Raw genomic sequence first — 14,968 nt, forward strand, 5'->3', positions numbered from 1 at the left:
CTCCAGTTCATGAGCGAAGGCAATGTGCACCTGGGTCCTGAGGCAGGCATGCTTGTTTCTGCTTTGCAGACGAGGAACTGGGGCGCACAAGAGCCTAAGCCCTTGGCAGACAAGTGAGGCCGGTGCCCCGGAAGCAGAGGTGTCACTGCCAGGGACTGTAAACTTCAAGAAGAGGCTTCTACCCACCTAGTGAGAGCTAGATCCCCGGGGGCCGGCACTGTGGCACAGCAGGTCAAGCCTGAAGTGCTGACATCCTATGTGGCTACCAGTTTGAGCCCTGGCTGCTCCACTTCCGATTCAGCCCCCTGCTGATGCAGCTGGGAAAACAGTAGAAGATGGCCCAAGTGCTTGGTCCCTGCCGTGGGAGAACCAGAAGAAGCTTCTGGCTCCCGGCTTCCACCTGGTCCAGCCCCAGTCATTGTGGCCATTTGGGAAGTGAGCCAACAGATGGAACATATTCTCTGTCTCTCTCTCTCTCTCTCTCTCTCTCTCTCTCTCTTTAACTCTGCCTTTCAAATAAGTAAGTAAATCTTTAAAAAAAAAAAAATAGATCCCCAAGGAGCTTCTCTCCCCAAACCACCCAAGCACCCATGTGCCCAGCGTGAGGCTATAAGAAGAGGTTGGTGCCTGCGTGGGGCCCCACCACGGGGCCCATTGTTCCCGAAGGATGGGGCGGGGACAGGTTAGGTGAAAGGCAGGTAGAACACAGAAATCAGGCAACAGGGCAGCCTTGGCACTCACTTCCTGTCCACAGAGGGTGCAGGCAGCTCCCCACCTCATTCCCATCTGTGCTGGTCCTTGGGCCTGGAACTATGCCAGGCACACACTGAGTGCCCAGGAAACACCTGTTGGAGTGAACCCCGCATCTGTAATGAAGCATTGTGGTCAGCATTGTCTGAGGCTTTCCTCCAGGAGTCTCCGAAGGCTGTAGCCACCTCCAAGTCCCCAGCAACCTGGTCGGCGACTGCCAGCCGTTCAGATCCCTCTGCTTCCATTTCAGGATCAAATTGCCTCTCAGCATGGAGGAGCTCGCCAGCTTCGGGGAGGGCCCCCGGGAGCTGTTCGTGAGGTCCAGCACCTACAGCCTGATCTGCATCACCGCAGCCGAGGCAGGCCTCACCATCAGCTGGGTCTTCTCCTCCGACCCCAAGAGCATCTCCTTCTGCGTGGTCTTCCGGGAGGCCGAGGACACACCGCTGGATCAGTGCAAGGTGAGCCGGCGCCTGCTGCGGGCCCCGCCACCCAGGGCAGGATGCCTGGGCAGGGCTTGTCTGCCGTGTTCCCGGCTGCGTCGTCGTGCGGGGCAGGCAGCGCACCTGGGGCCGATCCAGCCCGGGGAAGGGAAGCCCCTGAGGCTCAGATGTGCTGTTTGAACGTGTGAAGGTCGCCCCCTGACTGAGCTTGCGGGAGATCTGGACGTGAAACTCAGCAGAGTACAGATGACGCAGCCTAAGGATCATTTCTAACAGCTGTGCGCGGCAGGAATGGCCGCCTCGGGAGGTGGGGCCCTGTCTGCCTCTGGTTGTTAGCTCAGGCTGCCCGGCATCTCCTGCAAGGCCAGCGGCGGAGACAAGCGCAGTGTCTGCTGGGACGTTGGGCAGAGAGCAGCTCATAAACCAAAAAGTGCTGCCAGGTGTGGAATGTCCACAGGGCCTGGACAAGGTCCTTGACCTTGACTGTGCATTAGGAGCCCCTAGAGAGCTTTGAAGACCCCACGCCAGGCCCTCAAATCAGAGCCCCAGAGTGGAATCCAGGCATCCCCCTGTGGTTCTAGTAAGCAGCCCAGGTTGATAACCGCAGATGTAGTTCAAGGGGGCTGGGAGCCAGAGCAGGAGTGGCTGACTCAGGACAGGGGGAAGGGGAGGGAGACCCTGCCTGGGGTCTGAAGTCCACGCGCGCATCTCTGCGACAGGGGTGCTGGCGGGAGAGCCGGCTCGGGTGGAAGCGGAAGTTCCGTTTGAATCATTCCAGGTGCACAGGCTGGCCAGGGCAGTCCCCGTGCAGGCTTCAGCTGGAAGTGGCTCCTGGGCTGGGTGTGTGGTGGCAGAAGTCTCGGTGTTGCAAGACTGGCAAGGATGGAGACAGGGAAGAGTGATTGGGAGGCCTGTGAAACCAGAGCCCTGTGAGCCTTCGCAATAACGTCTATTAGTCCCTTGTGTGCTTGGTCCACCGAGTGCCCTTGGGGCTCAGGGCTGAGACACCAGAAAGGTGTAGGACAAGAGAGCCAGGCTGAGGGCACCGGGCAGGAGGGCAGGCAGGGTAACACACAGCACACAGAGGGCTGTGGGACTGTATGCATCCTACTGTCACTCTCCTTAGAACCTCCTGACTATAGAGCTCACTTTGTTACTCCCATCCTCTGCAAACTCACTCTGGGAGCTAACTCCACCTTGTCTTGTCGGCCCGGGGTCTTATGTCTTTTTTTTTTTTTTTTAAGATCTTATTTACTTATTTGAAAGGCAGAGTGAGGGAGCAGAGGAGAAAGAGAGAGAGTCTTCCATCCACTGTTTCACTTCCCAAATATACACAACAGCCAGGACAAAGCCAGGAGCCAGGAGCTTCTTCCAGTTCTCCCACGCGGGTGCAGGACCCGAGGTCTTGGGCCATCTTCCACTGCTTTCCCAGGCCACAGCAGAGAGCTGGATCAGAATTCGAGCAGACGGGACTCGAACTGGCACCCATGTGGGCTGCTGGCACTGCAGACTATAACTTTACCTGCTGCGCCACAGCACCAGTCCCCTCGTGTCCTGTCTTGTGTAAAGTCTCTGCCTCTCTTCTCCCGTGGAGACCCACAGCCAGCATCACGCACCTGGCGTTGGAGCCCAGTCTGAGCGGTTCTGCACCTCACCAAGGGGGGCAGGCGCTGGCACCTATGGGCCAAGGCTCCTCCTCGGGCCCCCGAGGTGGAGTTGTCAGCACATCTGATGGCACAGGAAGGCTCTTTCTCACTCTGTGAGGCTGGGCTCAGTCCCAGATCACAGCCGAGATGGAAAATGATGGCCGGGGCCGGGCAGACCAGCGGCAGTGTGGGCGGGTACCTGTCAGTTGTGCTCAGAGGAGCAGCACGCTGTGTAGACATTCCCAGACGCACCTTCCCTGCACACCTGCATGTCCTCCAGGCCCACCCAGCACTGGGACCGGCCAGATTAGACTCTGGTGAGTGTTTGAAGGGAGGGAAGGAAATGAAACCAGGCAGCCCGGCCCCAGCCAGCCCACCTCTGCACGCAGGGCTGGGCTATGGCCTCTGCCCTTGCTCAGTCCCTCACCCACCGAGCCCACACAGCCCTGGCAAACCCGTGTGCCTCTGCCAGGCATCAGGACCCGCTTGGGACCTGGCTGAGGCTTCCTGGTTTCCAGCTTCTGGGGTTATGGTGACCCTGTCCTTCCCTACAGTGGACACCAGGGGGCAGTCTAGGACCAATATAGGTCATCTGCCTTCACAACCCCACAGTCACCAGTGAGCCTGGGGGCAGCTGCTGTGTCTGCCTGAAGTCCCCGAGCGGAGCTTTTCCAGGCACATGTCAGCGCCTGCCCCAGGGACTCCCGTGTGCCCCCTGCCTGCCTGAGCCATATAGAAAATGACAAATGCGCTGCAGATTGCGGCCCTCAGGTCTCAGGATCGCAGCGGGTGGAAGCTGCGTACTTGCCACCATTGACAGCCACTCACTGGGCTCTGCTGTATGCTAGGCTCTATAGGCCCACTGGGAGTGGAGAGAGAAAGGGACAGCATGGATCTGGGCTTGAAGAGTTCACAGTGAAATTGGAACAGGACCCCCACAAATAGACACCTGTGGTTCCAGGGGAGAGTGCCACGATGGGGGACACAGGCACCGTGGGTACACCTGGGAAGGGTGCCAAGCCCACCAGGGGCACAGTAATTGGGGCGGAGGCCCCTGGGCTGCTAGGGAAGACCACGTTAACAGAAGGGAGGAGGAGCAGCAGGTGAGGTGAGGCAAGGGGGCGTGGGTCAGAGGGGGAGCGTCCAGGAGGACAGAGCAGCACAGCACGAGGCCAGCCTCCCCGCCAGTGGCACCTGCAGACACTCCCCACACTGAGCCACCCTGTCCCCAAGCAGCCATGGCCTTGACGCTGAGACCAGAGATGGTGAACCTGGGGGAGGCAGCTGATGAAGTAGACGGTGAACCATGGACGCAAAGCTCCCCATGTAGGCTGCTGCCTGACAGGGCCAGACCCTGCCCAGGGACCCACTTGTGTCCAGAGAAGCTCGACGCCAGCTGGGGGCCTCAGAGAGAGTCAGAGGAGGAACCAGGACTGAGAGCAAGGACCCCAGACTTTCCAAAAGGAATAGTGTTGTTGAGATACCATTCACCCAGCAGTAATTCCTGCATCTAAAATGTATCTCTGGTGGTTGCTGGCATAGTCACAGAGCTGTGCAGACGTAGTCAGAGGCGTGCGGGCGTAGTCAGAGACATGCGGGCGTAGTCAGAGACGTGCGGGCGTAGTCAGAGACATGCGGGCGTAGTCAGAGACGTGCAGCCATTGCCACTGGCTCACTCGACATGCGGGCGTAGTCAGAGACATGCGGGCGTAGTCAGAGACGTGCGGCCATTGCCACTGGCTCACTCGACATGCGGGCGTAGTCACAGAGACGTGCGGGCGTAGTCAGAGACGTGCGGCCATTGCCACTGGCTCACTCAGATCGTTTCACCCTCTCACAGGAACCCCGTGCGTGCCATTAGCAGCGCTCGCAAGCCTCTTTGCCCATCTTGTAGCTGGCTTCTTTCACTTAGCACAGAACCCTTGCTCTGGCCATGGCCCAGGGCCCCAGAACCCGTCAGGAGATGAGCGAACCTGGGCTGGGGCTGCTTCGCAGACACATCACACACAGCAGGACATCACCTGCCCAGGCGTGGCGGCTGCTGGGGGGCGCCAGGGGAAGCCCACCCTAACACCAGAGCCTTTGTTCATCTCCGCTAGACTTCTTCGTGTTTTGATTCAGGAAAAACAATGAGGAAACCTCGCATTTTGACCATCCATGGTCGGGAAACAGCAGCTGGAATGGACTCTTGAAGGAATAATGTTAGTTTAAAGAACACACAGTAATGTATTTTTGCAAGTATCCTCCTCATAGCACCTGCCCCAGTGAGCTGCTGCTGTCGCTCCATAAGCAAGGTAGTGAGCGTGGAGGTGTGCAGGGTGGGCACGCAGCTGCCCCTGCTAACAGCAAGCGGTCAGTCGCTGGCTGGAGTGTCGGCCAGGCTCGGGACCCCGGAGACAAACCCACCCCTCAGGCTCCCAGGAGTCTGCCTCCTGCGTGGACCTGGCATATTACAGGTCAGAACTAAACGAGGTTCCATGGATGAGAGGCTGCCACTCCCTGATCGGAGCAGGTGCTCGGCACAGGTTGTCCTGTTCCCCGCAGCTGCGGGCACTCTGGGTGCAGGCGTGCTGTTCCCTGCTCGCAGGCCCTGGGCCTGTCCTGTGCCCCCTCCGCACCAGCTCTGGTGTGTGTCCCAGCACAGTGACGCTGTGTGGCCGCACCCTCCCTCCTGGGCCTTGGTGATCTCCCTTGCGGCTTCTCTTTGACCCATGGGTTTAAGTGTGTTGTTTTCGTTTCCAAATATTTGGGAACATTCCAGAGATCTGCTGTTGATTTCTAGTTGAATTCTATTGTGGTCAGAGGACATGTTATATCACTTACGGCCTTTTAAATCTGGAGTCTTGTCGTTGTTTTGATGGCCTGGAGTGGTCTGCGCGGATGAATATTTGTACTTGAAGGAGGGCAGTGTCCTGCCGCTGCTGGGCAGAGTGTTCTGTGCCTGTCTGGGGGCCAGGTGAGCAGACAGCACTGCCCAGGTCCTCTCCTCCCGTGTGAGCTCCTGTCCACTTGCCCATCAGTCACTGGCAGAGGGACGTGGCAGACCACACCCTCACTGGTGAATTTGGCTGTTTCTCCTCGAAGTTCTACTACTGGTTGTTTCCTGGTTTTCTTTTCTTCTTTTTGTTTTTAAATTTATTTATTTATTTATTTATTTATTTATTTGAAAGGCAGAGATACATAGAGATAAGGAGAGAGAGCGCAAGAGTGAGAGACAGATCTCATCCACTGGTTCACTCCCCAAATGGCCACAATGGCCAGAGCTGGGCCAATCCAAAGCCAGGAGCCAGGAGCTTCATCTGGGTCTCTCATGGAGGTGCAGGGGCCCAAGGACTTGGGCTATTTTCCACTTCTTTCCCAGGCGCATTAGCAGGGAACTGGATCGGAAGTAGAGCAGCCAGGACTCGAACCGGCGCCCGAATGCTGGCACTGCAGGCAGAGGCTTCAATTTCTACACCACAGCGCTGGCCTCAGTTTCCTGGTTACAAGTTCTGTCATTTCAGGCGTAAACGTTTAGGATTAGTTTGTCCTGTTGATGAACCTACATCTTTGTCCTTATGAAATTGTCCCTGACAATATTTTTTGACATAAAATCTACTTTATCTGATATTAATAACAGCATTTCAGCATTCTTTTGTCTGATGTGCTAGCATGGTACGCGTTTTTACATCACTTACTTCTAACCTGTTTGTACCTTCATATTTAAATTGCATTTCTAGTAGGGTGGGGTTGCTGATAGCCAGTCTGATGGTTCCGCCATGGCTGTGAAGGCTGTCCACCCTGAGTGTGATCGTGTTGAGGTTAGGTTTGAGGTTGTCATCCTGCTTTTGCCTTCTGTTTGTCTCTGTTTTTTGTTCCCTTTTCCCCTGCAAGCAGAAAGCTAGGGAAGGGGCAGGCACTGTGATGTATCAGGTTAAGCTTGGGATGCCCACATCCCATGTGGGCACCAGTTTGAGTCCTGGCTGCTGCATTTCCAATCCTGCGTGGGAGACCTGGAAGAAGTTCTTGGCTCCTGGCTTCAGTCTGGCCCAGCTCCAGCCATTGCAACCATTTGGTGTGAACCAGCAGGTGGACGACCTCTCTCTTTCCTTCTCTGTCTGTAACTCTGCCTTTCAAATATCTTTTTATAAATATATGTATACAAAAAGAATAAACATGCCTGCTTGGGGCAGTTTCCCACCTTAGGCACTCAGCGTTGCTAAGATGTGGGCGTGGTCCCTCACGTGTTGCTAGCGCCGTGTGGGGGCTCAGGACCTGGGTAGACCTGCTCAACATCTGTCGCTTCTTTAAAACAGGAAAAGAGCCGGCGCCGTGGCTCACTAGGCTAATCCTCCGCCTTGCAGCGCCGGCACACTGGGTTCTAGTCCCGGTCGGGGCACCGGATTCTGTCCCAGTTGCCCCTCTTCCAGGCCAGCTCTCTGCTGTGGCCCAGGAGTGCAGTGGAGGATGGCCCAAGTGCTTGGGCCCTGCACCCCATGGGAGACCAGGAGAAGCACCTGGCTCCTGCCTTCGGATCAGTGCAGTGCGCCGGCTGCGGCGGCCATTGGAGGGTGAACCAACGGCAAAAGGAAGACCTTTCTCTCTGTCTCTCTCTCTCTCTCTCTCTCACTGTCCACTCTGCCTGTCAAAAAAAAAAAAAAAAAAAAAGGAAAAGAAAGACAAACTTGTCGCTCCCCCTCTTCGTGGAGGAACGACACAGGACCCTGCGCTGTTCTTTCTGTCTGCTCGGCCCTCCCCGGGTTTGCTGCTGGTTCTTCCCGGGTTGGCTACTATCCCTTCCACCTCCGTGGAAGGGCAGTTCCCCCTGGCCACATTCCCCACTTCCGCAGGGGAGCGGCACACCGCCGGCCGGTTCTCTGGGGGGCTGCACAGGTGTTCCTTCAGCTAGATGTTCCCCTTAGATGTTCCCTGTGCATGCCGTCTCTCTCCTCCTTTATAGTCCTCCTCCGCCAATCCCAACTCGGCTGCCCACACGCCGAGTACGCTGCTCTCCTCCAATCAGGAGCAAGTCCTACAGTTTATTAGCTGAACTGGAGGCAGCTGTGCGGAAGCTGTTTACTTCTCTCCCAGCGCCATATTGTGGGAGAGCAGATGCATAGAATAAGTCTCAATTCCAGTAACTCAGTCCAGTCCGGGCTGCTCCCCACAAAACTCAGTTAAGTTTTGGTCCACTCTTACTGCTTCAGTATTAACACGGGGCCTGTGTCTGAGCTGGTCAGCGGGTGGAGACCCCGTGCCTGGGGGAGGAGGCTGGCCACCCTGAGACCCGGCCGGCCCTGGCCAGCACACACCGTCCTCCAGACGCAGTGTTTCCTGGCCGGAGTTTCTCGTTCCCACAGAAGGCAGGGGGTGACCAGGGGGCTGAGGCTGAGGCTCGGAGAGAGGAAAGGGTCCCAGGGCCCCGCCAGGAGAGGGCGTGCAGCCGCGGGCAGAGTGAGCCCTCCAGCTTCCCACGGGGCCTGGGAGGTTCTGGAAGGGGCAGCGCTGGCATCATCTGGCTGGCAGACGCACTTTACTTCCAGCAGCCCCAGCTTCCTGGGGCCAGGGCGGGGCTGCTCCTCCACTGTGGCTGAGGGAGGCTGGCGGACCCTCCGGGAGGGCCTGACCACCATGGTTCTGGGTGAAAGTGTACCGCAGCCTCCCCTACTCACGTTGTCGCAAAAGACTCAGGCTGCGCGGTGACCCCACCCCCCACCCCATTCCCGTACTGCCAGGGGCAGCCTCAGAGGACACTAGCCACCTCCCCGAAGTCAAGAGTCTGCCCGGAGGCCCGGAGGCCCGGAGGCCCCACTCGGCCCCTCCCAGCCCCTCCCAGCCCCCGTGACGCCTTCCGTCCCTGCCCTCCTCCCAGGTGCTGATCCCCACGACGCGCTGCAACTCGCACAAGGAGAACATCCAGGGCCAGCTGAAGGTGCGCGCGCCGGGCATCTACATGCTCATCTTTGACAACACCTTCTCCAGGTAGGCCCCGCAGCCCCGGGCCTCGCCGCCGCCTGGGAGGAGCACAAGCGGCCGCTGAGAACCCGCTGTGGGCTCGCCACGAGCTGCTCGTGAGCAGGCCTCTCCCGCGTGCCCGGCGTGTGCCGTGAGCATGAGGGCCTTCCCGCTCACCGAGTGCGTTCCGGGCTCACTTCGTGCCGCAGAGACTGCCTCGTGCCGCACACTCCCAAGCCACACGGCTGCAGCGGAGCCAGGTTGGAAGCAGGAGGCAAAGACCCAGAGCCTGACCTCTGACCTGTGTGCCCTCTGCCCCTCTCTGGTCAGCCTCACAGCCCAGCCCCAAGAAGGGGCTCAGAAACCCAGCGAAGGGCTGCGTGGATGACGGAGGGAGGAAGAGGGCCGTGAACCCAGGGTGAAGCCCCGGAGCAGCAGGACTGAGATGGCAAGGCAAAGCCCCTGGCTGGGCTGTGGCAACAGCCTCTGAGGAAGGTTCTGGATTGAAGGGCAAGGAGAAGACCGGTCAGGAAGGTGGGGCAGGCATGGGGCCCTGAGAGAGGACCACCCTGACCACGCATCTGCCACAAGCACGAGACAAGGCCTGTGTCCTGGCTTCAGCGTAGCCCCTCCGTTATGGCTGCCTCTTTAAAGAGACCTGCCTGCTCTGTGCCCAGCCACACCCTCTCTAAGCATTCGCTATGCCATTGGCCACCTCCCCTGCATGGCACAGTAACTGGACAGGACCCGCTAGGGAAAAGCTGTGCCACCCCTCACTGCCTGCAGGCCTTCAACTCCCTGGGCTGGGGTGGGGCGTCCGTCCTGGGAGAAGCTGGGGGATGAGCCTGCCCTGCATTCCCCTAGGGGAATGCCTGGTGTTGGCAAGACTGTGGTGCAGGCCTGGCTTGTCCAGAGGGCTGCCTGTGAGCACTGCCCCAGCCCGCTGTCCTGCAGACGGGGGCCCAAACCCCAGAGCTTCCTGGCCAGCTGGACGGGCAGGTGGTTAGGAGAGGGGCTGGGCACAGCGAGGCATGGGTTCTGCGTAGCCAGCCCCAGCTTCTTCCTCTGAGCAGCAGAGTGAGTGTTGTCAAGGCCTCACTGGGCCTTGCTGTGGCTGGGCAGAAGCCAGGAGAGTGATGAGGGCAGGGCACCATCCCAGACCCTAGGCAGGCTCCCCGTGATCACTCTGACCTTGGCCCCTGGGGGTCATCTCTGGGGCCCTCTGAGCTGCACACAGCCTGGGAGGCCAAACTGGCATGAATGCTGATTTGTCTTGAAACCCACACCAGCCTCCAGCACGTGCTTCCTCCCAGGGGCCCGTCCACCTGCTGCCCTGCGTGGTCCCAGCTTCAGAGCAGCCATGTGTGTAGGGAAGGGCGGGGGGTTCCCAGCCTGTGCCCCAAAGGGCGGTTCTGCACCCAGACCCGGAGGCCTGTGCGGATGTCCTGCCCCCGCCCCATCCCTACCCACACCCCGCCGTGCAGGGAGAGCACCTGCTGAGGGACAGGAAGGGGCCCACAGAGGCCCAGGCACCCTCGAGTGGGTCAGGATCCCCCTGGGGCCTCTGGCACCTGCGCCCAGCTAGGGTGGTCACAAAACCTGCAGGGGCCCGTGGCAGCCGCCACCCCTGGTCCCTCAGCCCTCAGGGTGACGCCCCCCCTTTCCGCTTCTGTTTCCTCAGGTTCGTCTCCAAAAAAGTCTTTTATCACTTGACAGTTGACCGGCCTGTGATCTACGATGGAAGCGACTTCCCGTAGCCGGCACGGCGCTCGCTTCCTGCACAGGAAACACTGCTGGCTCTCACCTGTCACACAGCTCTCAGAAAGGGGAGGGGAAGAAAGAAGCCAGGAAGACCGTGGCTCTCAGCTCCGGCTCTCGGGGGCTGCTGGCACCGTCTCCACCTGCGGGGTGCAGGGACGCCACCGGCCCTCCTGGGGAGGGTTGTGCCACCGCAGCTGAGCCCGCCAGGACCAGGCGTCCAGTGAGCAGGAGCCAGACGCAGCGGCCGCCCCTGGCGTGTCCTTGGGCTGAGGAGTCAGGCTGCCTGGCGGGGGTGGGGAGACCACTCCAGAGACCCCAGCCAGCCTCCTCCTGCAGCAGCACTGGGGCGCCTGGGCCGCACGCTCCTGCTGGCCCTGCTGCCTGGCGACTCCGCCCTCCTACGAAGCCCTTCCCTCAGCCAGGCTGTCCGGCCGCACGGGAGCGCTGCTCCCTGCAGACGTGTGCCCACACCCAAAACCGGGCTTCGCGCTGAGGCTCCCAAGTGACAGGAAACAGAAGCATAATTTATTCGTGGTCCCCACTCCCTCCTGCCCAATTCCCCAACGCCCGTCCGCCCAGCACCCGCTGCTCAGCCTGCACCCAACACCCGGAGAGCAGTGGGCCCTGGCTTTCCCTCTCCTCGAGGTGTGGTCATCTTCCTGCTCCCTGCTCCTTTCCTCTCCCCTTCCCCCGCCTCCTCCTCTCGGCTGGCCGCAAAGGCCCAGGTGCTCCCACAGTGAGCAGAGCCACCCACTCTGGCGGGGGGAGGGGAGGGTCCAAGCACTTGGCCCCGCTGTCTTCCCAGGCGGCCTGTGACCCCTCCCCCAGCTTCACTCCATCGTCCAGATCGAGGCTCAAGGGAATGGTGAAGGGACCCCCTCAGATGCCCAGCTCAGAGGACGGCTGTGCCTCGGAACAGCCTCTGACGGAAAGCCCCAGGGCCACTGTCCCTGCTGGCCAAGGCCTGGCCTGCTCAGCCCCAGGACAAGATGCCAGGCCCCAGGAGACTCGCCGCCACAACCGGGCTGACTGAGAGGCAGACTCCTCGCTCGGACTCCATCCGCCCTCGGGCCAGGGGGAATCCCAGGCGGCCTGGGCCACAGGAGGAGGATGCTGACGGGACATGGAGCTGTCTAGAGGCCTGTCTGGGTGCCTGGCTTTCCTGGGATGCCTTGGGTCCTCTGGGCACGCCCGTGCTGATGTCACCACCATCTGCAACCACAGTAGCTGAGGCCTGGGAAGGGCCCGGGGCCTCTGAGCCCCGTCGTGGACGTCAGCTGCTCCTCACATTCTAAAGGACACGGGACTCCGGCAAAGCCAGCCCAGCCTGCGCCTCCAGCGGCCCCGCAGCCCCGGGGTTGAGCATCCGGTGTGGAGCAAGCCCTTGCCGCTGCCCCGCGGGCACCGGACCCCGCCTGACCCCGTGCTTTCGTGAGCGTATTTATTTCTCGTGCTGGGTGCCCCTGTGTACCTCCCTCAGTCTGCTGTTCAGGTCCAAGTTTGCCATGCACCTTGCAGCTAGAGAACGTGCCGGCCAGTCTAAGCGTGGCTTTCATGACGAACGTTCCTATTATTAAACAGGCTCCCAACTTCACTGTAGTTTGGGGGCTGAGATACTTCAAAAAAAAAAAAATGCGGATGACACCGGAAGAACTACCGCGGCTGGACTGAGTGACACTGGGAGCCCCGGGGAAGCGGCCCCTCCCTGCCCTGTGACGGCGCAGCTCTGCCAACACCAGCCCCATCCCACTGCTGCCTCCGGCTGCCCAGAGCTCCCTGCCTTGTGGCGCAAGCCCGCTGGAGCGAGGGCAGGAACCTGGAGCTGCAGACCCACGGACTTCGGAAAGCAGAAACAAAAGCCACAGGAAGAACTGAGAAACGCAGGCCATGTTGTTCCCGAGAACTTGGAGCGGTCACCCAAGGAGGCGGAGCCACTTCTGGCCCCGATGAGAAACCCGATTGTGGGGTGAAGTCGCAGGCTGGCTTTGGTGATGCTGTTACGTGTGCATTGCTGACAATTTTAGGAGCGCCCCACCTCTATCCCTCCACCATGGGAACTCTTAGAGCCACGAGACCATCCTTGGCTCAGCGATGCCGGGAGAGAAAGCAGAGGGAAGCCACTCAGGGCGCTGAGAGCCGAATGTGGTCGTGTGCGTGGCCCCACTGAGCCAGCCGTGCGGCCTTAGGGGACTCACGAAAAGCCCTTGTCAGCGGGACCTCGGGCGAGTGCCTCGCACCTCACTAATTCTTCCAAGGAACCAGGGAAACGATTCTCTTCCCTTTGAAGCACTTTTGTAAAATCACAGAGTCTGTGGTTAAATTTCAGGGGCATCTGGTCCAAGGGCTCCCTCACAACCAGGTGACGTGTGTCACCCGGGGGCACTTGCTCGCCGGGGACACCGGCCTCAGCTGCGAGGCTTCACAGTCCGATTGCACTTTAGCTGATCAGTGCTCCATTCGCGCGGCCTTAGGAGAGGGCGGGCCGGGAACCCGTCTCCTCCTCACCTGCCAAAGAATTACCCAGAAGCACATGGAATACCAGCACCCCAGCCACACACCGGGGGAGAAACTTGTACCCCATAGTGTCTGCCACACTATTGAGAAATATTTTTGAACCTCAGGATTTAAATAAACACTATGACATTCAAAGTGCTGTTGTCTTTGACTCCTCTGGACAGGAAGAATCGGAGGATGCGTGACGGGGTTACCCACACCTGGGTCCGAATAGTGCTGGAATAGGGCGTCCCTGACAGTGGCGTTTCGAAAGGACTTGAGCCAGCAGACGCTCTGAGCAGCTGCCCCGCGCACGGCCGGCGTCCGGCTCCTTCCCGTCCCATCTGAGGGTGGCGTCCTCCCAGGCCAGCCCTCTGCCAGGTCAGCTCACGCCCTCAGCTCTCACGGGGCGTGGTGAGCAGAGCACGGACTTCTAATTTGCCAGACTGGGGGTGGGGAAGGCCATGCATGGCTCGACGCTGCAGTTCGTGAACAGGCCACCATGGCTGCTGGCACAGGGCTCACTACCCAGTCACCCCTGGGCCGGTCATGTGGAACTCAGGCTTGGGCCCCCCCCCCACACACACACACTCACAGCCCCACATCTGGGCTGACCGGGGCTGGTTCCTTCCATGCCAGAGGCTTCGGGGCACATCTGCCAGCACCCCCAGGTCCTCCAAATCCGCCCCTGCCCAGGGTTTTCTCCAGCTCCTTCTTTATTGTTTTAAAGATGTATTTTACGTATTTGAAAGGTAGAGTTAGAGAATGGGAGAGACAGACAGAGGGCTCTTCGTTCCACTGGTTCACTCCCCCAAATGGCTGCAATGGCCAGGACTGGGCCAGGCCAAAGCCAGGAGCCTGGAACTCCATCCAGGTCTCCCACTTGGGTAGCAAAGACCCCAGCATTCAGCCATCTGCCGCTTTCCCAGGCACATTAGCAGGGAGCTGATAGGAAGTGGAGCAGAGCCAGGTCTCCTTGCTCTGCATCTCCACTCTCCTGTCCCCACCAGCAACGCCCCAGCTACCGAAGGACTCAGGACACACCGCGTTATTGATGAAGGCCCTGCCTGTTGCTTCCAGCGTCAAGTCAGCCAAAAGGCTGCCGACAATTCCACTGGCCAAACAACCCTGAAACTGCTGTGGCAGAGAAGGGCACAGGGCCGGCCTGGACTGGGGAGGCAGACTCCGAGCTGGGTTCCTGGCCCTACCAGCCCCTGCCCTCCTGGTGAGTTAAAGATGTCCTCAGATCCAGCCTCTGGCTACCAACTTGGTTAAGGGGACGGAAAAGTGGTTTCACCAAGTGCCTCAAACAACCCAGCAGTTTCTTTTGTTGTCACAGCAGTCCCTCCGAGGCTCGATGGCCACATGAGCTAGGGGCTGGGATGAGCCAGGATGCACACAGGTGTGGGTGCTGCCTCTGGGCTGGGGGCTGGGATGAGCCAAGATGCACACAGGTGTGGGTGCTGCCTCTGGGCTGGGGGCTGGCATGAGCCAGGATGCACACAGGTGTGGGTGCTGCCTCTGGGCTGGGGGCTGAGATGAGCCGAGACAAACACAGGTGTAGGTCCTGTCTCTGGGCTGGACTGAGCTGAGACGTACACAGGTGTGGGTGCTGCCTCGGGCCGGGAGCCCATCCCTGATGACTCACTTCAGAGCGGGAGTGCACCAGAGCCTCTGCTCCGACAATCCCAAGCCCGGCGTTCCCTCCCAGGGCCTCGCGGCCTGGCTCGGCGTCTGCAGGCTCCGTGGTGGACAAGGGCCCAGCTCTGGCAGCCACATCTACCCGGCCGGTGTGGAGGAGCAGGGACTCCCCGGGTGACTCAGAAGGGCACCGCTGCAAGGTCAGCCCTTTCGGTTTGAAGATGCGTGGGAAAAAAAAAAAATCTCTCACCGCCTACACACATCTGAAAAGCAAAGAAACAGTGAAAAGTGTTGCCCAGG

General features: G+C 59.7%; 1 protein-coding gene across 4 annotated transcripts in view; it reads left to right on the top strand.

Annotated features, from left to right (window-relative positions):
- Positions 1-13,183, top strand: part of FYCO1 (FYVE and coiled-coil domain autophagy adaptor 1) — a 78,510-nt gene extending 65,327 nt beyond the window's left edge. For all 4 annotated transcript variants that reach the window (XM_008260514.5, XM_008260515.5, XM_002713251.6 and 1 more), the window contains exons 16-18: positions 1,001-1,211; positions 8,691-8,800; positions 10,455-13,183. In XM_008260514.5, coding sequence (XP_008258736.4) covers positions 1,001-1,211; positions 8,691-8,800; positions 10,455-10,530 — 397 coding nt within the window. In that variant the 3' untranslated portion in view covers positions 10,531-13,183. The remainder of the gene's footprint in view (positions 1-1,000; positions 1,212-8,690; positions 8,801-10,454) is intronic.
- Positions 13,184-14,968: the final 1,785 nt, after the last annotated feature.

This window comes from Oryctolagus cuniculus, chromosome 10 (assembly GCF_051225735.1).
Source record: "Oryctolagus cuniculus isolate XC-2025 breed Fujian yellow rabbit chromosome 10, ASM5122573v1, whole genome shotgun sequence".
In the NCBI taxonomy this organism is placed as follows: domain Eukaryota; kingdom Metazoa; phylum Chordata; class Mammalia; order Lagomorpha; family Leporidae; genus Oryctolagus; species Oryctolagus cuniculus.